Source organism: Chelonia mydas, chromosome 1 (genome assembly GCF_015237465.2).
Source record: "Chelonia mydas isolate rCheMyd1 chromosome 1, rCheMyd1.pri.v2, whole genome shotgun sequence".
NCBI lineage: Eukaryota > Metazoa > Chordata > Testudines > Cheloniidae > Chelonia > Chelonia mydas.
In genome coordinates, this window is record NC_057849.1 from 140,522,748 (window position 1) to 140,547,875 (window position 25,128).

The following is a 25,128-nucleotide window of genomic DNA, read 5'->3' on the forward strand; positions in this document are numbered from 1 at the left end:
GCACCAAATGAACACTAAGTGTCGAAGCAATTGTTTTTATATTCTCGAATATACTGTTGTATTTTGATATTTCATGGATGCAAGGCCTAAGGTTATTTTCAATTAACACTAAACATAATTTGACTACCTAAAATGAAGTCTCTAATCTGGGGACTAGCTGAAACATATGATGATATTACTATTGTTCAGCTACAAATCCTTCACAACTCCTAAAGCAGCTCTTCAGTTTTGCCTAAATTTTTCAGTATTTAGGTTGATTGGAAAATTATTCAGATTAAGACGTTGCTTTGCTGTTTGTAACTAGACTTAATCCTAACCAGTAATACTGCAGACTAATTTGTATGGCTTCCACTGGAATGTGCCACAGGGACCATAGACTCCAATGTAAATTTGTCCCAATTTTAAATTCCAAAAGAGACTAATTGTCTCTTGCTCTGAGATACATAGTAGAGGAGAAGATGGCAATATAGTCTTTTCACTTTGCACATTTATGTTGGATAATTTTCCATGGCTTGCTCAGACTCAGAAAATCAGTGGTTTTTAAAAATGTGTTAACGTGTTTTATTCTGGCATAAAAGAGTGGCTTTTTGCTGTGTAGCTTGCCACTTTGGAAGCAGTTTAAGCTACTGAAAAAAAAACCACTCTTACTCCAGAATAAGAATGTCCAGTGGTGGAGTTATACCGGTATAACGATAGTGCTTCAGGGCATAGCTACACTTGCAGATGCAGAGCGCTTTGAGTTAAACCAGCCTTCTTAGAGCGCAGTAGGGAAAGCGCTGCAGTCTGTCCACACTGACAGCTTCAAGCACACTGGTGTGGCCACATTTGGGCACTTGCAGCGGCATTGGGAGTGGTGCATTATGGGCAGCTATCCCAGCATGCAACTAGCTGCAACGTGCTTTTCAAATGTGGGGGGGGGGGGGTGGAGTGTGACAGGGAGTGTGTTGTGAATGTGCGGGAAGAGAGAGTGGGTTTTTGGGGGGGCTGAGAGCATGTCAGCATGCTGTCTTGTAAATTCAGACAGCAGCAGACCCCCCCTCACCACTCCCCCTGCCTCTCTTTCTCACACACAGTATTCCACTCTAATGGTTGCTTTATCTCAGAGCAGATGAGCAGCCGGCTGTCAGAAACGGAGCTTTCAAAGGGCATTGCCACATTCCTACACCTGATTCCAAACAATGACAAGAGTGGCCACGTGACTTAAGGGGATTATGGGACATTTCCGGAGGCTGATCAGAGCACAGTAAAGCAACACCTCATTCACACTGGCGCCACGGCGCTCCAGCGGGGGGCACAGCAAATGTTATTCCACACGCCGAGATGGAGTACCAGCAGCGCTGTAGCCGTGGAGTCAGAGCGCTCTACGTGCCTTGCCACTGTGGACAGGTAGTGAGCTAGTGTGCCCGGGGCTCCTTTATTGCGCTGTAACTCGCACGTGTAGCCAAGCCCTTAGTTATGGTACAGCTATAACTAAAAAAATCTCCCTTACACAAACCTTAATAAAAGTATCTAAATCTCCTAATCAGCTTTGAAACTCTCAACTTTGATTTTGGAAATGAAAAACTGTTTCTAGAAGTATTAAGTGAAATGCTGTAACGATACCACCTTAGACTGTGATAGCAGCATATTTCACAAGCGAGGCAGCGTTAGGCATAATCAAGATGTAGATAGGTCCCCAAGAAAATCAAAATACTGCAGAGGAAATACAATGATGATGTTGCAACTGTCTGAAGCTTTCCCTTCCATCACTAATGAGCCACTGCATCAGCACACTGCTAGGGGAATTGTGGGCAGGCTGCACAGATATTTTGGGGGTCCCAGAGCAAAAACTCAGGCCCTCCTCCACCTAAAAAAAAAATTATTTTGGGGGAGAACGAGGGACAGACCTTGAAGAGTAAGTCTGCCCTGCACTTATCCCACAGCAGCAGCTTGACTCCTGTCCCACAGTGCTGGGCCCTGCTCCAGGTGTTGTGACCTGGCGTGTAGGATACAGCTCCACCCACGTTTGGCCCAGCTGCCCCTCCATCACCACATGTCAGAGAGTGGCATTTTGACCCGGTATGCGGAGTCACATCACCACTCAGGTTTGGCCTGGTGCCCCCGCCTTGTGACAGGGGTGGGGAGGGTGATCAGGCCAAACCTGAGTGGCACTCTGTCCCTCCTGCCAGCTCACAGGACCACTCCGAGGGCCCTCTCAGACAGGGGCCCCAGGGAAAACTTCCCCTTTTGTGCGTCCTTCCCTCCGCCCCCCGCAATTGGTCCTGACTACAAGATGCTCTTTAATATGAGCTGTCAGGTTGGTGGTAGTCAAGGTAGGGGCCTCAAGCTAGTTCCTAAAAAAGTTGTGAATTCATAATCCATGGGAGTGTCATGCATCTGCCATTCTGATTTTTCATTTTTGCTTTCTCTGTCTCCTTTTCTGAGACAACACAGATACGATCTCTTTCTCACCTGGTTGCTTCCTCCCCTAAACTTTAATTTTCCCCACTAATAGTAGTAAGAATCAGGGAAGATGAAAGTGCCACAAGTATTGTTTTTAAAGGTGAATAGTACAGTGTTTTAGCATGGGGCAGGGTCATGTTAACTACATCAGTTAATCATGTTACAATGGGGTCCCCCCAACCTAATTCTAATTATAATGTAGATAGGGCCTAAACTGAATGAACTTGCTTAAATTAAATCAAGAACAAAGAATCTGTGGATAATAGGGCTGTCAGTGAACACTAAAATCAGGAAGTTTTTCTTTCATAATAGCTGAAAATGGCTTGCCTAGGAGAAATATTAGGAGCTGAGAGAGTTGGACAGATTATATTAATAGAAGCTAGGTGTTACAGTCTCAGTTTCAAGGTAGGTGATCCTGTTTTCCCATGAGGTCCCTTGAGGGCAACCACTTAAAGGTTTCTGGCTTCCAGCTGTCACTTTTCCTGAGTAGATATCCACAATCTCACTCCCTTTCTGACTGGGGGGTTTTATGGCTGCACAGGTCTTTGCTTACACTGCGATAACCCCAGCAAGCCAGACTGCCTAAAAAGTCTGGTGGCCTGCATTTTCCTCTCCCTCCAAAGGCTACGAAGGGTGTGTTACAAGTTACCACCCAGCTCTTGGTGAGTAAGCACCTTTATTAAGGTGAAAGCATTACAAAGGAAAAAATAAAATTAAAAAAATAAGTTCTTATATGCCTGCTAAAAGTTTACCAGAGGTCACCCATCAGTCTTATGAGGTCCTCACAGGTCAAGTCCTTCCACCCCTTCTGAAAGGACTGCCCTGCAGTCCCAGACAGTAGGTCCTGTCCATTTGCTGGATCAGAAAACAAGCCCCGAGTCAGTTTCAACTCAGGCTATTTATCCAAAGCTCCTTTCTTTGGCTATTGGTCTCTGGAGAATCCAATTTGACCCAATATATACGAGCCTCCCCAGCTAGTAGCAGTACTTTTCTGAGGGAATTACAGCCTGGTTGGATTTGCCTTAATCACAAACCCACTGTTTTTACTTCCTGGAGGAGCTGTGGAAGTCCTCTCCCTGGAGTAGAACACAATCATACATAAACCATTCATTTAAAACAATGAATCCCAAGGACACTGCATGGGGTAGCAATATGTGTCATAGTAATAAAAGAAAGTGATAGCTGATCCTCCAATACTGTACCAAGGACATTTTTTTTAATAGTAGCTAAATCCAAACTGAATATGTAAAAATGGTACTTTCTTACTAGTAGATTGGATTCATGTATGTGTATTCAAACTCATACCCTCTAAGTGCAATTATTAAATTAATCTTTTTCTCCTTGTTTTTGTCCTGCTGAGCCAACACAGCGAGCTGCAATTCTTTTCCTGGTTGGGCCTTATCAAGAGCTGTAGGGAAGCAGACCCCTGCAAACCCACTGAAAATAGTCTTTGACCACAAGGCCGGTAGAACCTTGTTTTCCATGTATCATTGCCAGTAATAAATTAACCTGGTTAACTATCAGATCCCAGGTTGAGTTTGCAGGGCTAACAGCAAGTAAAAATGTTTTTCTAGTGAATTGAGTACAACTGGTACAATTTTGAAAACAAATAAACAATGTCCTTTCTACACAGTTGATATTCAAAGTAGAACCACACTTTAGTTATCAAGAGCCCGATCTTAAAATTGAACCCTTGGGCTATTGTTACTCACTCCTAAAAGAACATCCCCGTCCCTACTACTCTACATCTTTAATCCGTTAAAATAAAAAAAGGCACAGAATGGGCTGCAGCCACATCGACGAGCGCCAGAGATTAAAATCAGGTATGTACCGCTAAGGGTAAAGTCTGGTAGGCAGCAAGCCGTAAACCCATGCATTAGGCCATAGCAATGTGATATCCTTTATAGCTGAAGCTTTGTCTCTTGCCGGGCATCCAGTACTGTTCGTTCCTTCAGTTGGACAACAAATTTGCACCAGTTTTGATCACCTGTATTTTAGTTCTGCTGTATAATAGCGCTGCACATTCGTCTGAAACATTGTGTAAAATCCTTAAGTTGGCAAACGCTTATTTGTCACAACCCAAGTTCTGAGGAGACTTTCATTCAAAAGCAGACTAGACGTGGAGCCTGACTGCTAGAAGTTGAGAGCGTGAAGCTGGAAATGCTGGTATGCTTGTGACCATTTTTCCAGAATGTTAGCTGAAGTACTGGGAATAGCCATCAGAATTCCAGTTTCTCATCTGAGAGTGGAGACATTTTAATTCTTTTGAGTCAAGCTAATGTGGGCAGTGAGGTGGTTCCCCACATCCCCCTCCTCTCCGTTGCAGCTGTGGTAAATGTGACAGTGGGTGTTAGTACTCACCATAGCTCCATGTAGTGCCACCCCCCTCTCACCATGGGGCTTGAAACCAGCGATGATACCCTTCCTTGAAAAAGACGTGCTGTAGCCCATCCAGCGCTTTAGAGACTATGATCACATCTCCAGCACCTGACTGGCAGGTACCTCATGCCTTCATTATTGCCAGATGTAGACGAATCAACATGTAATATCTGGTCTTCGCCAATGAACCCCATCCATGCAGCCATAATACCATAACACACACCTAAAACCAACGTTAACCAGTTGCAAAGCAAGCTGCAGGATCCATATGTTGTAGGAAATGTTACCAGCACGGGCAGCTGCTGAGTTCTCTGCTTATTCTATCTAGCGTATGTAGAGAGCAGCACTCACTTCTAGCCCTCCCTGCTTGCCTCAGTTAACTGTAAAAGAGTTGTGCTTACCCATGGAGGGGAAAAAGTAGCAAAAATTAGCAAAGAATACTGATTTTTTGAAAGTGCCAAAATACACAGACAGCTGTAGAAAAATAATATGCAGTTTCTGAAAAACTACATCTTCAAGTAAGTGCCTGTCTCATATACAACAGAAAGCGTCTAAGGTCTTTTGCATTAGCTATGAAAACAATCTAAGGGGGCGCTATAAAGTGAGAGTCCTAAATTTTGTATGATCAACACTTTGGTGTTACTACAGTTGGCTTTCCTGTATCCTCCCTCCCCTCCAAATAATTTCACTAGTTCTTGTTTTGAATGAGGTAGTATTATTTGATAGCTTAGGTGTGCAAATTTCTCTTCTCTTTCAGAGGGGGAATAGCAGAAGGTTAGGTCTCATTATGCCAGTTTCTAATTTCAGAATTCTAGTCTCAGCCACATGTAGACAAACTCCACTGAAATATACTGGAGTTGTGCAGCCATAGCTGAAAGAAGTTAGTCAATTATATTTATGTTGTTACTAATAATAGATAATGCAGCACTGTATCTGAAGTTGCATCAGTAAAATAAGCATGGCTAGAAGTGGCTCTGACCACTCAGCTTTCTTTTTTCACCTGCAGTCTACAAATTGTAAGTAACTAGATATGCAAATAGAGGCATTGGATTAGGATTTGTCACAAGACACCCAAGTGTTATCTCCTGTATTCCATTTATGGCAGCAATGTTATTGTTCAAAGATTCCCTTCTGCATTATAACCAATGATTATTCCTCCTCTGAGTTTTTAAATTTTAAAGATTAACTTTTCAGTTCTTTTATTGAGATTGTGATTCCATGAACAAACAATTAATGTTCCCAACAGCATGGAAGAGAGCCGAGATGGAGTGAGCCAGATTGCTTGGATACAGAAAGCATCAGGGCCTGTCTCAAGGGATTCACATTTTTTTCCTGCACAGACAAAATCTACACTGTGGAAGGTAGCTGGTGGAGTTCATAGGGAGTGAACAGAGAGAGTCAGAAGTATGTCTGATCTAGGCTATATTTGTAGCATAGTCTCTGTGTGTAGCCCAGAGTGTCTTCCCTTGAAGGAGAAAGACACATGCAAAGGTGTAATATCACATCTATTTAAATAAAGGAGACAAGTAATGATGCCCCTGATAAAGCACAGCATGATATGGAAAGAGGAAGAGAGCTGACAATTGTATATACAAACTTATCAAATATGTGTTTCCTACAAATGGAACATTTCTATTATTGTCTTGATATTTGCTCAGCATTTCTGGAAATCCCTGACTAAGACATGTTATCAAGATTGTCTTTATATGGCTTATCAGTCCTTGAGGAACATAAACTAACCTTGCAATGTTGATCAGACAACACAATCCTTTGAGTTTCTCTTACAATCTCACTTCATTCTAGTTTACCAATGCAACACAGATCAGTGGGAATAAATAGGTGCCCATAGATGCAGTGGACAGGGCAGCACCCACCGCCTAAGGTAGAGAGCTGAAATGCTCTTTGGGGCTGGAGCTCCACTTTCCTACTTTATGTATAACGTACATGGAGTGGGAAGCAGAGTGCTAATCACAGGAATTGCTGATGGACCCGATTGGGTGGTTTTGGAATAGCATGGAATAGCATTCCCAAGTAGCAGATAGGGAATCAGTACTGGCCATGAGTATGAAGTACTGTATAGAAGAGAGGAAAAGCAGTATTAAGTTCAGACACTGCACTTTATTTTACTGGAGATTGGGGCTACATATACTGAGCTGCTGCAGTAGGGTAAATATATCAAGTAGCTGAATGAGACTAGCAGGCAGAAGAATGAAATTAAGAAATGAGTGGGATAAGACAAAAGGGGAAGAATAAATCCCAAGAGGGTGGGGGGGGGGGGGGGGGGGGGCGAGAGAGAGAGAGAGAGAGAGTTCATCCTGGTACATGTCAGTCACAAAACAGGAGCGTGCCCTCCTTAAGAGGCAACTGAGGTATCAAAAAGTGGCAATATGACATGAAAGATCCGAGGGAGGAACATTGGAAAAATTAAAATGGAAAAAGTTAAGGTGACAAAGAAGGATGAGGAGAAAGGAAGGGGGACAAACAGAAGGGACACAGACAAAAAGGAGCTGAACAGAGTCTTGTAAAATACTGTGGGGTTTGGTTTTGTTTTTGGACAGGGAGAGATCAGATTTGGAAAGTGAAGTGAACAAGACTGACAGCGAAGGCCGCTACTCAGGCTACCTGAGCAGACAAAATGGAGAGACCATAATATTTACTTTTAGTAAATTAAAGTACATTTTGATCTTTATTTTCCAACACTGACAGAACATTGACCTACTTTAAAAAATTTATTAAATGAATGCTGAAATGTACATGGAATCTTGCTGATGGAAAATCTTCAGTTCTTTTAAATCAATTAGCCTTCTGTGATCATTGGGGCTCCAAAAGCTTGTTATCCTAAAACAGACTGAACATATTGATAACTGAGAAACATTGTTGGGTGATAGATTCTCTTCCCTTCTTGGTCTCTGGTTTGGATATCCAGGTTGGCTTTATTTTTATTTTTTTACGTTAATAAAGTAGTTACAGGTCTAGATATTTAGTTACAAACATAGTCCTTGATAACTCTCTTTAGATATTGTTGTTCACTATATCTCATTCTGATAGATTCCTGTATATTGTCCAAACCCAAGATACATTTTTGTCTAAACAAAAACCCAAAGGCAATAATAATGAGCCATGATGACAGACAAGAGAGCTGGGTTCTAGAAAATTTAGCAGTCACATCCTACAGGAGCAATCAAGGATGAGGAAACAGCAACTTTGAAAGACACATTAGTCTACACTTGAAAAAGCTGGTCTGAACTGGTAGAGCTTTTGACACAGTACAGGCCTGATCCAATGCCTAGTGAAGTCAACTGAAAGGCACCATTGTCTCAAATGGGGATTAGACTAGGCCCTAGAGCACATGAACACACGAGAATATGTCTTGGGGATGTGTGGGGGATTTGAAAGAGGAGGATTATAAAAAACCACCAAAAGGCAACGCCTGTACTCTGTACAAACATATTCAACTTGACTTATTGAAACTTTTTAGGGTGTTAATACAGCTTTGTGAATTGCATTTTTTTTTTTTTTTTTTTTTTAAGATAATACTTATCCAATTGGATCCACAAGTCTTGGGTGCAAAAAAAAAGATCTCCAGGTATACTGCATTTAGTTATTGCAGAGATTACGCAACCGTGTGCTTAAAGATGAAAAATATTTTATTTACACTTTTCTTATACACAGTTTGTACATTTTTTCAGTTTAAAAACAGAACAGAGCACATACACGTCTGAACATATTGTATCCATAGCTAGGAAAAGTTAACTTCTGCCAAAAACCAAAGGCTTTTTAAAATAGTTATAAAAGGCAAACCTTAAATTATTCTAAGAATTTTATAGCAGCCTTGGGGTGAATATTAGACAATTAACCAAAAATGTACATAAAAACTCTCTATATTTGTTTTTAAACAGGCAGACTACTTCCAATTGCTACAGCACACACAGAAGAACTCGCAAATAACTTTTTCCATCAACTTACTGGAAACATTCTTTTCAAAACACAACCATCTCATACAGGACTGGAAAGTTATGAAACTACAGTGAAATTACATTCTTCAATTTATGAGAATTCATTTTTTAAAGCTCTGCAAAATAATACATAGGAAAAGAGAAAATCAGACTGGGAGGTTTGCTATTCCCTCCATCTATTCCCATGACCTGCATTAAATGTTAGTTAGGAGGGTTCACTGAGGAAATAAAAACCTTCTATAAAAGTATAGCTATTACTGCAGTTCTATGTAACATTTCATTTTTTATGTTTACACCAACCTTTCTTTCCCCCATGCGCTATATAAGGAATATCACTTGCAAGTAGAAAGTGGTTTTCCCCCAGCTACCAACTCAATTATAATCTAAATATTATTTGAATTTGGTACTGCAAACTTTTTTAAAAAGCACAGAAACATGTGCTGAAATTTGGGGAGAGGGGAAGTCCAGGGAAGCTGTGCTCAGCAGTCTATTTTTCTGCCACCTGTTTAACAGTACTATATTTTGTTAAGATTACAGATGCCATCAGCATAATTTTTTTAGTTTTACTTCAAATGTAGTGTGTACTTGTTTTAACAGCTTACACATGCTGAAACTGTAGATTTAGCAATCCAAGAAAAATAAAATACAGATGCCATAACAAAAGTAGTCACTAGTGTTTATTTTAAACTTTTTCAGATTGTCTTACAAACATTAAAATCTCAAACTGTTACTTATAAAACATTGGAAAACTTAGTTTTAAATAGCTAACATATCTTTCCTTTTGTGTTTCCTCCTTTACCCTTTCCATACAACTTGAGTGTTTTAACTGTGACATAACATGCTTACTAGAATAAATTCACAAGGTACTATATTGGACAGAGGTAGAGGGAAAGTAAATTCTCTCTAAGGCTCCAATCCTACCGACATTTTGGCACACGCTTAACTTGACATGTGAATAGACTTTTAAATAGTTGGCATAGCTTTTAATTTTACTTCAATGGACTACTCATCTATGTAAAGCTAAAAACATGCCTATGTCTGAAGAATTGAAGCCCAATTCCCTATTTTTTTTGTCAAGAAAAAAATATTTCAATAAAGGCAAAACATTCCTGTCAATGACATCCCCATTTTAAAAATGCATGATTTTTCTTCAGTTAGTCCTTTATGAAACAAAAGACATAAGGTGCAGAATTGTGTATTTCAGAAAAAGCAGCTGATGATATACCCTCAAGCCAACCCGCACTTTACGAAGTGGTCACGTTGAGTTAAAGACCAGTATTGGTAATGTATGGTTTTTAACCTAATTTAATTTGTACATTTAATTTTATCCTTTGCTTCCTGAGTGTAGGAAGAAGCTCCATCTTGGATGTGGATGATTATTATATTATCAGTAAAAAGGCAGCATTTGCTTCTGCAGAAAGAAGGTCCCAAGAGCAAGATGACAGGACTGCATGTCTCAGAGCCCAAAGGTTATGCCTATGCAGAGATAAAAAACTCACAGCTGGCCCAGTTCAACTGACTTGGACTTGCGGGGCTCAGGTTCCAGGGCTGAAAAAAAATCTCTGTATAGAGTGGAAGGTCCTAGAGCTCGGGCTTCATCCTGAGCCCAGATGTCTACACAATGATTTTTAGCCCTGCAGCCTGACCCCGAGTCAGCTGACCTGGGCTAGCTGCGGCCATGCTATGGGTCTTTTATCCCTATGTAGGCATACCCCAAGAGTGTTAAAGTCACAAACCACTAGGACTAGGAATTAGTGACTGCTATATAGCACTGAAAAGCAGGGATTTTAAGCTTTCCAATGGCATAAAGCATACGAAAGTAGACAGCAAAATCATCAGGCCTTGAATTGCCACAGGTCCCTCAGGCTAGTGAGCTTTCTGAAATAGTAGTTGCCTCTTTCTACAGAATCAGTAATTGCCTCCTTCCAGCTGAATCTATACAGCCAGACTTTCACAAGTGCTCAGCGCACCCAGTGCTAATGGCTTAATTTTGAAAATCTGGCCACTTACTTTGGTGCTTAAATAGGTACTGAGTTCTTTTGCAAACTTGCCTGGTATTGAGCATGCTGGGCTCCCAATGAGAACTGATGGTACTCAGCACATTTCATGAAGTGCTCAGCACTTTGCAGCTTCTGGCCCCTAATAAGAAAACAGGGTTCCTCCTAGAACCAGGAAGGAAACAGACAGCTAGACAAGAACCCAACACGAACTTTTTTTTAAATTGAGAAACAGAGATTGGACTAAGTATGTCTGTCCCTTTTTACAACGTTGAGTACTGTTGCTGTTTAAAAGCAGGCTGTGTGCCAAGTTTTAAAAAGTAAAAAAAAGGAATGGGGGAGATAAATGAGCAATTTTACTATAAAGGGTTAGGGTTTACCTTTCTCCTCATTAACTAGGGGCACATTTAAGTGGCAAAAAAAACCCCGAGTTAATATAATAATCATATTCAAAAGATCTCAATGATGACATGCAAGTCTCTGATTAACTAGCCTTGATTTTTTTGTTTGTTTTTGTTTAAGCACTGACAAAGGAGCATGGGTACTAAAGGCAAATGCACACAAAATGGTTTAGTGAAAAAGAAAACATCCCTCTAAGCTATATCAAAAATTAATTTTTTTTCAAAAGCTACATCACAATGTAAAAGATAATGTGGATTAATTATATATTTATTGACTGAAATAATGAGCATGGTAGAAATGTATGTTACAAAACATTCTCCAGCCTCCCAGACATTCTGAACCAAGCAAATTCCAATAATTCTCAAATGTTTACAGCCAACACATCAGCTGAAGATGAAACCAATAATTAGTTCAAGTTAGAATTTCACAAAGTAACTAGTATTACAGGCCTTAAACAAGATTGTAAAAACTGGGTGCCTGAAGTTAAATATGGTCTAAGGGGCATAAGCACCTAATAACTAGCCTTGTTTTCAAGAGTACCAAGCATCCAGCATTCCCTTTGCCTTTAGAGGGAGCTGCAGGGTGCTCAGCATTTTAGAAAAATCAGGCCACTTACGTAGGTGCTGAACTACAGATTTAGGAACATAACTTTAGATACCCATTTTTGTAAAATCTTGGCCTTCTCTCTTTAGCCTAAAAAGAAAAGGAGTACTTGTGGCACCTTAGAGACTAACCAGTTTATTTGAGCATGAGGTTAGTCTCTAAGGTGCCACAAGTACTCCTTTTCTTTTTACGAATACAGACTAACACGGCTGTTACTCTGAAACCTCTCTTTAGCCTGTTATACTTAAATCATGGAAGACCAAATTTCCAGATCAACAATGGTTCCCCAGCTCACCCCTAGGTAGCAGGGTGAAATGCTCAATATTACACATGATAGGCTTGTACAAGCCTACCTAGACAGCAGGACTACTAATCTTTGCTGTCCCATTCACATAACAACATGTCAGAAAATGGGCTAAGTAACAAAAAGATCAAAACAGGAGTAAAAATAAGATAACTTGTCTTGAACCCTGATTCTGCAATAAAATATACACAGGCAGAAACCCTGCACCTGAGCAGGGCCCATCAAAAAGTCAATGGTGCCCCGCCTGGCAGCAGGGATCCATCTGCACACATCTCATGGCAAAGGCTGGAGCCTTGGCTTATACCAGAAAGGTTGTAGTTCAAATTACTAAGTGAAACAAATTAAATTCTGTACTTGTAAATTGAAAAATATAGGAAAATAATAAGCAAAGAATTACATTTAACTGCAAGCTGTGGTCTGCACCAAAAGACTGAATGTGAACATTTGGTCCAGCCATCTCTGACTTAGACATCCTTTATCATTCCAGCTATGGTGGTGTAAATTCTCTTTTGATCAAAGATTACAGTAACCAACTCTGCTTTGCTAAATTATTGCTAATTAAAAAAATAAAATCTGCTAACTTGCAATGTAACTCCATGTCCTCCCATCTCTCTCAATCCAGAACTTGAAAGAACATTACTACAAGAAAACAAAGATACCATTAAATGTCAGCATGGTGCATTTCACAAAACATTTTAATATCCATTATTCATTTCTAATTTCATTTAGCCAAACAAACTTGTTGCTATTTATCATAGCAAATTTAGGGTGTATTTGGTCCCTTATAAGTGCATTCTTTTGAACTCCCTGAGTACTGTACATTCCTTTTCTACAGTGACTTCTGGCTGGGAGATGCTGAAACAGAAATGGATTCTCAACCATTACTGCATATCTTGTAAAATCTAATGTTACAGAGTTTCATGTCAGCAGATGATTTTACAAGCTTACATCAGCAGTCTGTCCCTGCATATTTGAGCTCAGTGTTGGCCTCAAATTTTAGAGAGGAAATCTTTTCCCTCTTGACTCCAGAAGAGGCTAATTTCACACCAGTGTGAAAGAACTAGGATTTTAATGCTTTACTTTTATAATAGTGTTTATCTTGGTGGAGAGTCTCACCAATCTACAGTCAGTAAAAGTCAACAAGTTAACAAAGTGCTCAAACATGGTGCAGTTATTCAAGCCCTCTTGGATCACAAGTCTTATTTCAGGAAGTATGAGGTCAGTAGCTATAGGTTTGTATTTTAAAGGTTACAGAAATGGTAAACATTGTCCCCAACTGCCTAACCCCATATTTTTAGAACATAGCAGTTCATATCAGTTGATGCTTCAAAAAATATTAGATTACATCACTTCAACACAACTACAAGCGATGCCATTCCTAAAAATAAGAGTATATCCAGGTCTGACAAAAAACTGCAGGTTAGTGTAGTGTTCATGCTTGCTTACGGACACATTTCTGATTTCTATTAAAAACAAGGCAACACATTCAAAAGCGAAGGACTGTAACTGGGTAAGGTGTATTTACTTTTTTAAAATAATATATAAAATGTCAAACTGTTAACAGTTCATTACATATTATTAATATAAAGAGTTTAAATATTACTGAATGAATCAGTGTATACCAAAGACAGGCTTCTTTGATACCAAACTAGGCCTCCAGTTACTTAAGGACTGTGTAATGTTTAATTCAAGAAAAAATGCTATCATCTCTAAAATTCAACAGACACGGCTGAATCTGTGCCCTGGTTAAAAATATAATACCCTAATTGCACATAAAAAGATGCATTGTATATAGATCTTACAGGGTATGCATGTGTGTGTGTATATATTTTACTCACCACCAAACACAATGCAGACAATAGAAGGCAGCATAGAAATAGTGTTTGAGTATAAAAATGCTTCATCAGTTTAACAGGAAATGTATAACTTGCATTTTTTGGCAGACTTACTGATACTACTGTACAAATCCAAGGAAAAGCCATGCACAAAGGTTAAGATCATTTTAAAATGTACTTACGGGAAAAACAAACAAACTACCAAACTGGACTGTGAGTACTCATAAATGGAGAAAATAAAATGTCCACCACAACTTACAGGAACAAAATGAAACCCTTGTCACTAGAGTTTAAGTCAGGTATTCCCCCAGTAAGGCTGCTGAATCCTATCCTGACACTTAATGAAAATTAAAATGTACAATATATATTCTTCTGTCCCCCTTCTCCCCATAAGTAGATCATTTTATTCAACTGGTTCCAAGAAGGATGCTGCTGTGATGGCCATTATACAGAATAAACTTATTGCATGGACATAAAAGGCCACAAAGAAAAAGGAAAAAAGTAAACACACTGAAAAATAGATTTTTCTTCTCCCCCCCTCCACTCCACCTCACATACAGCAGTGTTTGTTTAAAAAAAATAAAAAGCAAAACGTTTACAATACGAGTCCACAGTTATTGGCATTTCTAATAAACTTGGTAGGTGCATTCCCTGTACATCCCGTTTCTCTATGCATCTAATAGCTTTTTTACATACAAGCCAATGTCTTTAAATGAATTAAATCTGCTTTGTTTTCCTGTCAAATTAGACATAGTGTTTTGTGTTTCATTGGGGTTGGGAGGGTGTTTTGTTTTGTTTGTTTTTTTAGTTGCAACGTCTAACATGCTCCAGTACATATTCGGGAAAGTGCAGGCTGCAAACTTGTAAACCATCCAGCTTGCAGGGCATTCTTGGGTATTCATCTTCTTTCCATTTGTTTTCCTCTGGATCAAAGGTGAGAATTGAATCACTGTAATGACCATTGTAACAAAGGCCTCCAAGAACCATTATCTGTTTGTCCAAAACAGCTACACCATGACCACTTCTTCCAATTGGCATAGAAGCCAAAATAGTCCACTGATCAGTATCTGGGTCATAAACCTCTGTAGAAGGACACCCTTGTGACTCAAAGGAGGCCCTCAAGATCACACAAACACCACCAAAGACATAAAGCTTACCATTATAGGAAATCATTTTGTGAAAGCATCTTGCATAATTCATTTTGCATTTGTTCTCCCAACAATTTGTGACCACTTGAGTTCTCCTCGTTCGTTGTTCCACCGTCCCTTCTTTACTGGGGTCAAATACACACACCTGCTTAGAAGTGGAAGATGAAGTAATTCCCCCAGTGATATACAACTTGTTACTGAGTACAGTTCCTTCATGACCATATTTATTGACTGGATAGGGATCCACAAATTCCCATTTGTCTGTAGTGATATCATACCGTTCAGTCGAGTAAAATGTTTCATCCCTTGTTCTCCCAGCAACCGCATAGATGTATCTCCCAATAACACCAACAGCAAACTCTGAGCGTGGAACAGACATGTCTGCCATTCGCAACCAAGTATTTTGTCTAGGGTCATACCTAAATACTTTGGAGGAAGCATGAAACTCACCATCTGGGCCCAGTTCTTCCCCTCCTAACAAGAATACAAAGTTATTGACAATGGCAAGGCAGTCTGGTCGTAAAGGTACTTGAGGGCCCTCTAGTTCCCACCAGACCCTGGGTTTGTGCAAGAGAAGAATTTTGCTATTTACCATGCTGTGTCCTATCATTCCTCTAAATACTGCAGTCTGGGGTTTGGCAGAACGAATACGGTTGGATTTCATTTCCATCAAAGGCTGCTGGTGAACACTATGAAAGTAATTCATGGCTTGGTCAACTTCATGCCGCAGCTGCCGAGAGTATCGATAAAACTCTGATGTTTTTACCTATGGATACATTTTTAAAAAACAGTTAAAATGTTGACCAAGGAAAAACAGCATAGAGAACCATTTAATTACCGTAAATCATTAAAAGATTATGCTTAATTTTATTCTGAGAAACCTGAAGGACAATTATGTTCAAGTATTGAGACAGATAAGCTACATAAACTGTGTACTTAAAATGTATGCAGAGGCAACACATTATTTCTTCCCCAAGATATTATTGAGGTTGAGACAGAGGCCAAAGATTTCAAAACCTACTCCCTAAACCCCATGCGCGTACCTAAATAAAATTGGGTTGATTTTCAAAAATTCTGAGCACCTTCAATCCCACTGACTTTGACTGGAGTTGTGTCAGTACCTCTGGAAAAAAAGGCAGCTCACTTTTATTTAAGTGTCTAAATATAGGAGATAAGCATCTACATTTGAAAATGTTGATAGTTCCAAGCTTCCAATTTTTCTTACATAAATAATAACTGCAAAGCAGCACCAGGTGGTGCTATACTTCCCGCCAGACCAGAAAAGGGGGGGCAGAGGGGGGGAAAATCAGTGTCACTACTGGATTACATGACATAAAATGCAATTTGGAGACAAATGTTATTATACCTTCAGAATCAAGTAGATGTTTACTTCATAATTTTGTTAGCTTTATATTACTAATGTCTCTCTTCCTTTCATTGTAAATAAAAAAATGCCACTACAAGGGGCATAATTGTTTTTTCCAATCTTTTGGGTCTTTACTATACTAAATTATATGGACATAGGTTTCAAGTGTCTGTATAATATACATATGTGTAAATTATTAATATTGAAATACATGCACACAAACTTATCTGTAAAATAGCAATATTAATTGCCTGCTTTTGTAATTCACTTTCAGATCTATGGATTAAAAGAACTATAAAGTGCTAAGTTTTTCTACTTATGCACACTATTTTATCAAAGAAAAACAACCTATATTAAAAGAAATAATACATGGGTCTTCAGAAGGGTTAGAACTTTCATACCCACAGCACAGATCTCTACCACTTCAGCCAACAGAGCAACAAGTAGAGATTAATATATAGTTCTACTGCTATGTGGACCACCCATTAGAAAGAGATGAGACACACTTTGCCAGTGGGTTTCGTGGCTATTTGCTGACAGCAAAGGAATGTTGGAACTCAGGAAATCTTGATTCTATTCCAGGTTCTGGAAGAGTATTCTAGTGGTTACAGACCCTACTGTCCCGCCTCAGCCTGTCCTCTTTTCTTCTATCCTTGCTTCCTCTGCTCTATCACCCCTACAGCCTAACCCTGTCCCTCTTGTTCCTATATCCCCACAGCCTCCACCTGCTACCCTATCCATATTCTCCTCTTGCCTCTGCATTTGAACAAGTCAGTCTGATTCCTCCTCCTCCTTGTTGCTGCCTAGACATCAACAGGGGCAGCCTTAAGAGCATAACACAGTCATTCTCCATTCTCAGTTTTAGTGCCTGCCACCACTGTGGCCCTCAGTTGTTGGAAAGAGCAACTGCAGAAAAAGTCTCATTCAGCCTGGCAGCCCTGGAATGGACCGTGCTCAGTCACTTTGTGCGGATGGTGCATTCTCAGTTTGGTCAGCACATAGAAGCCGTGTGGGAATGAAGTATGTTCAGTGCTGATAATTTTAGGAGAATAATGCTGCCAACCTTTCACAAACGTCTATTGAGCATGTCCAGACATTTTTCAGAGGCCAAGCCTGACCAAGTATAGGTGGATTTTTATGGGGACTGCAAAAGGCACACCTCTTGCACCAGAATGACCCCTCTGCTAAGTTTCAAGTCCCTCCTCTCCTAAGTATGGAGGCTTGAGGCCTTCCTTAATGAAATGGCTGTATAATGTACTTTTACCTCTCATTGTTGGAAATCTCATTGTTAGAAATAGCTGAACTATTTTTGTTTAAACATTCCCAAACAAATTTAGCCTGGGGCAGATATACAACACGGAAAACAGTTTGGCAAAGTTATAAGCAACTAAAAAGCAAGGTCTTACAATAGAAAATGTTAGGTAAACTCAGCTATAAGCAGTGCTACCATCTCCACCTGTAATATATATAAAACATGTACGTAACATATACATCCACATGATGACTAGATCCGTGTGATAAACTGCATTTATCATGCACCTTCGCTCACCTCACCTGCACTTTGCCATCTCCATCACTACTTATACTGAGATTCCAAACTCTGAGCAGCTTCAAAACAGAAATTCAAAAGTCAGCCTGAAATAGAATTTTCTCTATCCCTCTCAAATTATACTAACCCAAAGGCCAAAATGCCCAAGATCAGAGACAGATTGAAGGGTTTAAGGTCTGATATCTTGCAAACCCCTCCAGGGCTGGAAATGGGAGCCTTATGCCATCAGAAAGGAGAGATTCCCAGCTTCCCACTGAGGGACACAGAACTTGCAAGGTCCCAAAATATCAGACTTAAAAGTTGTGACTCGTTTTTCTTGTAAATAAGTTACTTTAGATTAGAATAATTTCATAGGCATTTTAAGTGTATTTGTTTTAATTTTTCTTCTCCCTCTACGCTGTGTACAATTAGACTCATGGTAACTCAACAGTCTCAATACAATTTTTAAAATCTCTCCAAAACTGTTTTTCAGCCAGATGTGGAATATAGAGGATAAAGATTTTATCAGGACTCATTTGGATGACCTGCATAGCTCACCTGCAATTTCCTCACTCCTGAGTAATGTGGCCATTCCAAGTTAATGAAACCTTTATACCACAGTGCCATGTATGCCATTTTACATAAGCACATATTTATAATATGCATACATAAAATGCCTGAACATGAACATTATGCCCATTATAGAAGAATTTAACTTGAGATTCCTTTGCTTGTTTCTATAGTAAGTATCTCCAAGCTGCATGTCCAATCATCTTGTGACTACAGAATTACAGAATGCGAAGCTACAAAACTTACATTTAGAAAAATTCAAGAACTTGGATCCATGCTGATCCTACCTAACTCAGTATGAATAGTCTGCCATCTAAATGTAAGATATGAGATTTTATAAAAGCTAATATATATATAAAAGTTATACAGATCTAGAAAATGCTACAGATTTGTATAGGAGTATGCAGAATAGCTATATTTTGTATCGAAGTTTAACCTCAAGAAAGGAAGCAGTTTTTCAAAACCAATATTTCAACACCAAGTTATCTTTGCTATTTTAAAAATGTAAAAAGACCAAAGAAATGAAACTCTCAGATACTTCCCTCATTCTTTCAGTACAATGGCTGAATTTTAAAAAAATAAATTTTCAGGTAACGTGAATACATAATGTGCATTAGCTGCTCCCATTAATTTTAAAAGAAAGCTGAGAAACAACAAAATTTGATTACCAATACATTTTTTAACAAAACCAGTTATGTTGGAGTAGTTAGTGTACTTACTATGAAAATTTGAAGAAAGGTAAAAATAAGTGAATACCAACAGCAGATATTATTGTATTTAAAAATACAGTGCTATCAGATTACCCACTGTTTGGATACTTGCACACTGATAAAAGATCAGAAGAAATACAACACCTGGGAATACTAGGTTTTCTTCTTATTTCCTCTCTGACCCTCATTATTGCCTTTTAAGCAACAGAATAAAAATATTCAAAGGATATTGTAAAAGCAGCATCTTGTTTAACAGCTTGTATATAGTGATGTCTGTTACAGAAAATATACCTTCCTCCCATTCATCTCAACAAGAGGCAGGATTATGAGAACAGTTTGGATTGATGATGTAAAATGGTTTGTGGTGATACTAGCTTCCACAGAAGATACCGCCCTCCCCTAAATTTCAGTGCAGATCTAGATCATTGCAGTGCTACTTTTCATCAATACGTCAAGACAAAGGAGTATTTGGGAAAAAATGAGTATCAGAAATAAAACAGGAAAAGGAAGACCCTGCAGGATCAACACATATGGATTAAAGGCAGCAGCAAAGCAAATCAAGCAAAGACTGACAAAAATAAAACCAGACAAAGGTTAATAAGTTTGTCATACTTATACTATAGAGTAAGATGAAAAAATAGGACATAGTTGGGAAAACCTTCATCTAGCCTCTCTCCTAAAGGGAAACAAATTACAGGTATACATAACCAACAAGATGGTTTTACCATATTTTTAAAATATCTTTGTATATAGTTAAAAAAGGAAAGTGATGTACAAGTATTAATGAATTTATCTTACCACTACTCTGAGAAGCATTATTACCATTTTACACATATGGAAACAGAGGCAGAGATAATTTAGAGTATGTCTACACTGCAACGTAAGCCTGCACGTAAGCCCTGACTCAAGCCTAACCCCCCACCCCTGCCATTGCGCTAACCCAGGTCTCGGACCCAGGATCCAAGGACCCTGCAGGGCTGGAGGGTCCAAGCTCAAGTTAGCCAGGATTCAAGCCATTTGCTTTGTAGCGTAGATGCAGCCCTGCTTGACTCAGATTCTGGGAGATCTGTGCTCACCCTCCCCTGCAGCACACTTTTCCATGCTCCCCCACAACTCTGCCCGCACATTCATTTCCACTTTCCAGGACTTCTCGTTTCCCCTTCACTCCACCCCCTCGAACAACTTTCACAATAGCTGGACCTACAGACAGTTGTCAAAGTCTGTCCTTCCCTAGCTCCTCCTATCCCAGCAGGCATCTATGTGTTTGTGTGTGCTGTTTCTTGTTTAACAAAAGCAAAGCTTTTTAATGGTGAATCGTCTTTATTTTCTTTCTAAAAATTGAGATTGCAGGCACTACTAGTACCTGCACAGGCATTGTAATCATTCTCTTACAGGAACACAAGACCCAAAATGACACCATTGCGTCCTAGGAAATCTAACACCAGTGACAGAGATATACATTACTGGTACTCATTGTCAAAGTGCTGCCTCAAAGCCTCCCTCATTCAAACTGCCACCCCCCCCCAGCTCCGGGCTCCTATGAAAGCCCTAGTATCTGGCTGCTCCAAATCAGCAGCTAAGGGTCTGCCTCAGCATTGCACCCCTGAGCAAACCTTTCACCCTTAGCTTCACAGAGATTATGCAATGTACAGCATGCAGCTATGACCATTGGAATATTATCCTCATTAAGGTCTAGCCTGCCATAAAGGCATCGCCAGCGCGCCTTTAATCTGCCAAAGGCACATTCAACGGTCATCCAGCACCTACTCAGCCTGTTGTTGAACCGCTCCTTACTGCTCTTCAGGTGTCCTGTGTAAGGTTCCATGAGCCACTGCTGTAAGGGGTACACCCAGTCTCCCAGGATCACTATGGGCATTTTTAAACATCCCCTCCAGTAATCTTCTGGTTTGGAAAAAGTCCTCGCTTGCAGCTTTCTGTACAGGCCAGTGTTCCTAAAGATGCATGCGTCATGCACCTTTTCAAACCACCCTGCGTTGATGTCAGTGAAATGTCCTCAGTGATCCACAAGCGCCTGCAACACCATGGAGAAGTACCCCTTCCTATTGATGTACTCTGTTACAAGGTAGTCTGGTGCCAAAATTGGAATGTATGCACCATCTATCGCCTCCCCACAGTTAGTGAACCCCATTTCTGCAAAGCCGTCCACTATTTCATGCATATTTCTCACAGTCACAGTCCTTCGTAACAGGATGCCACGTATTGCCTTGCACACTTGCATTAATGCAGCCCCAGCGCTTGACTTCCCCACTCCATATTGATTGGCGACCGACCGGTAGCAGTCTGGAGTCGCCAGCTTCCACACAGTGATTGCCACACACTTCTCATACTGAGAGGACTCATCCGATGAAGTGAGCTGTAGCTCACGAAAGCTTATGCTCAAATAAATTTGTTAGTCTCTAAGGTGCCACAAGTACTCCTTTTCTTTTTGCGAATACAGACTAACACGGCTGCTACTCTGAAAGCTCTCATTCTGGTGTCCTTGCACCACAGGTCTGGGGCAAGCTCTGCACACAGTTCCAGGAAGGTGGCTTTCCACATCCGAAAGTTCTGCAGCCACTGCTCTTCATCCCACACCTGCATGATGATATGATCCCACCATTCCGTGCTTGTTACCCGAGCCCAAAAGTGACAGTCTACCCTATGCAATTGCTCTGTAATGCCAAAAGCAATCTAAAGTTGCTCCTATCCATGTCACTCAGAATGTCGGGTGCCTGCAAGTCTTCAGTTAGGAACTTGATGATGAACTGCACTGCCATGTCTTCATGACAGTTAACAGAGCATAGAAGAGCAGTTCAGGATCCATTCCTTCTCACAAAGATGCTGGGGTGCACAGCAGAGAATGGCCGCTGCAGAAATGCCACGAAAGAAATCAGGAAGCCCATGGAGTGCTGGGACATAAATCAATGCATCACAGGACATTTAGCCAGATCCCAAGCTGTGCTGCGACCCACTCCGCCTTCCCACCACACCTTGCAACAGAAGGTGTCAAGCTGGACTGTGGGATAGGTACCCACAGTGCAGTGCTCACACTGTTGACAAAGGTGCTCCCAATCTGTACGTGATCTGCCAACAGAGGGAGCAAGTGTGAACATGAAATTCCGATTTTTATTATGTCACCTTTTGGGTGTCAACAACACTTTTGTCAACAAAAATTGGTAGTGTAGACATGGCCTTAGTCATTGTTCCCTTCTTTGTTGCTTGTTTCTCTTTCCTCCAATACTCCACCCTCATATCTTTAGTTCTCTCGTGCCCCTATTTTCTGTGGCTATCCAAGCCACTCTGCCCTGGATGCCCAAGATGAAAGGCACAGAAGCAAAAAAAGAGACTATTAAAATTAAGTGAGTTTTTACTAAAGTGCTCTTCTGGACAAAAATATTTTAAAATAGGCGACTTGCTAAAAAACAACACTTAAATTGAAGCATCTAGTTCACAGGAATGCTAGGCCCTGGAATTACTGTTAATATTTACATTTGCAATGCTGGCCAAGTATCTTTGTAAAGAAAGGAAGATTTCATTAGGTTATTTTCTAAACCATGGTAAATCTCTAGTTATACAAATAGATAAGATAGCATATCTGACAACGCAAACTATAAACTGGGACGTTTGGTGAGAAAAACAGGGACATATTTTAGTTCTATCAAAATACATTGGACTGGGAGAGGTTCTCCTGTAAGCGTAGACTGGGTTAAATGATTAGTGTTCTGCTGGGAACATGGGACTGAGACTTAAACAGAAGATGTTGGAGAGCAGATATGCATGAGAATTGACACAGTTGCTTTGATGTTATAGCTTCCATATTCATCCCATTTAGGGTTCTACCACCAAATAATTCCTAATTTTCCTTGCCATGAAATTTCAATATCTAGTTGACATAATCCTTTGAAACAGTGTATATGTTACTCATACACTAGTTCATACAACAGAAGAATATTTTCCACTCATAGTTGTAATATTCCTAACAGTGAACCTGACTATTAAGCTTTTTAAAAATCCATTTTAAGGATATTCATCTCCTCTATGTATAAATATTGGATATTAATATTTGCACACAATACACAGTCAGATCAACATCTATACTGAGCTGAATGACATCCTGCTCACTCTAAGAACATTTTTCATTTTCAACTACGTTTTCTGCAACTCATCTGTTTTATCAATTATAATCTTAGAAATGCACGAACTGAACGATACCTCCGCTTTATCTACGAGAAATCAGTAATGAGATGCATAAGTTTGTACTTCCAGATTGCCTGTTTCATGTCCATCCCAAGTCAATGGTGAGCTAAAGTTGCTGCCATCTAACTACTGTTTGGTCGTCTGTGTGTAATGAGATGATGGGTGGATTCATTTCAGCTCCTATAAGTGCACACCAAAAAATAATCACCATTGTTTGTACTATTTGCCTTCTTTTTAGCACAGAGGCCAACTATTTAACAGGTACAGAACTACCTTTCTCATACTAAAAGGTGGCTCCTCCAGGACAGGGTCTAGCCACATTGGCAGGTTAGAATGGGAAAACACGCCACACCTGTTCTGTGGGGAAACAAAAGACTGTCAAGCCAGAGTTCTCCAAAAGCATTAGAAAACTTAAAAGAAAAAAAACCAACTCCACTATTAGAGATCTGTTATTCTAGAAATACTGATGACATAAGAAGAATAAGTAGGGCTGGTGGGGCCACTTTACCAAGTATCCTAACTGAAACTTACATAATTGAGTTACATAATTATATTTACATACTAGAGAGACAAGAACTCTAGAAATGCATATAGTGACGACAGATTAATTTCAGACAACTTTACTGTTGTGTAATGTATAATAAAGAGCTCCATGTATGAGATTACGTTGATTGGTCAAAGCTTCAAGAGGAAACAGTGCAAGCTGTGTTTGCCCCCTCCATATAAAAGAGTTTCCTTTCTTTTTATTTCGAGGGGTGTTTCGTTAGATCCTTTGGTGCTTTCTGGATGTTCTGATAGCACAGTGGCCATTTTTTTTTTTAAATAAAAAAAAATTGGATTTTTTTGATTAAATGACTTTTGAGGAAAAAACCTATCTAAAGATAGTTTTAATTCAGATACATTATAGATCAAAGATATCTCATCATGAAATAGGGATTATAAATCCTAATTCTGTAGTATGAGACAATATATTGATGTAATGTTTAAGAAAAGTTTTTTAAATGAGTTCCAATAGTTCATGGATTAGGGACCCAATCTTATTGGGTTCCACAGGCTTCTGTACAGAAAGATTAACCTAAATAATCTATCTACCCAATGGGGCTCAGTCTAGAAGATACCATCAGAGATGCTTAGTTTTGCAGGTCTCAAACTGTGGATGTGTGTCACCTGAGGTAACATGCTTGTTAACAGCAAAAATGTTTTTAAATAAATAGTTATATAGAGGTGAGAAATAAAAGACCTCAACTCTATTGTCCCTCTGCAAATTTGTGTACACAGAGTCAATCCCTTACCACTCTCTAAAAGTGCAAAGTTTCAAAAACGTCAATGAATAGAAGATTGTTGGGGGCGGAATAGATCTGGACAAGGAGAAGAAGTCTGGAGATAAATGTGAGGAGGGAGGGACATAAGCTTTTTTGTTAAAATATTATACGTTTGCTGTTGAAGAAAAAAATCCAGAATACTTAACATTGTTGTTTTAGTTAAATAAAACAATTTAAATGTCTGTCTGGTGATGTTCTCTCCTCCTAATACAGCATGGCAAGAAAATCCTCCAAATATTAATGATTAACCTGTTGAATTGGAGATAGTTCACCTCCCAGTGACTTCAAAAATATCTGCTTCAATTACCTTTGGTAAATGAAATAACCAAACAATCATTCATTTTCGGATATAGCTGTAAAACTAATCTG

At 39.6% G+C, this 25,128-nt stretch overlaps 1 protein-coding gene across 10 annotated transcripts in view; it reads right to left on the reverse strand.

Annotated features, from left to right (window-relative positions):
- Positions 1–8,450: 8,450 nt before the first annotated feature.
- KLHL15 (kelch like family member 15) overlaps positions 8,451–25,128 on the reverse strand; it is a 54,920-nt gene continuing 38,242 nt past the window's right edge. For 4 of the 10 annotated variants that reach the window (XM_037901795.2, XM_037901793.2, XM_037901801.2 and 1 more), the window contains 2 exons: positions 23,711–23,794; positions 8,451–15,832 (listed from right to left, as the gene is read on the reverse strand). In XM_037901795.2, the coding sequence (XP_037757723.1) occupies positions 14,723–15,832; positions 23,711–23,794 (1,194 nt within the window). In that variant the 3' untranslated portion in view covers positions 8,451–14,722. The remainder of the gene's footprint in view (positions 15,833–23,710; positions 23,795–25,128) is intronic. The other 6 variants (XM_043537985.1, XM_037901814.2, XR_006287880.1 and 3 more) reach the window with 5 other exon arrangements.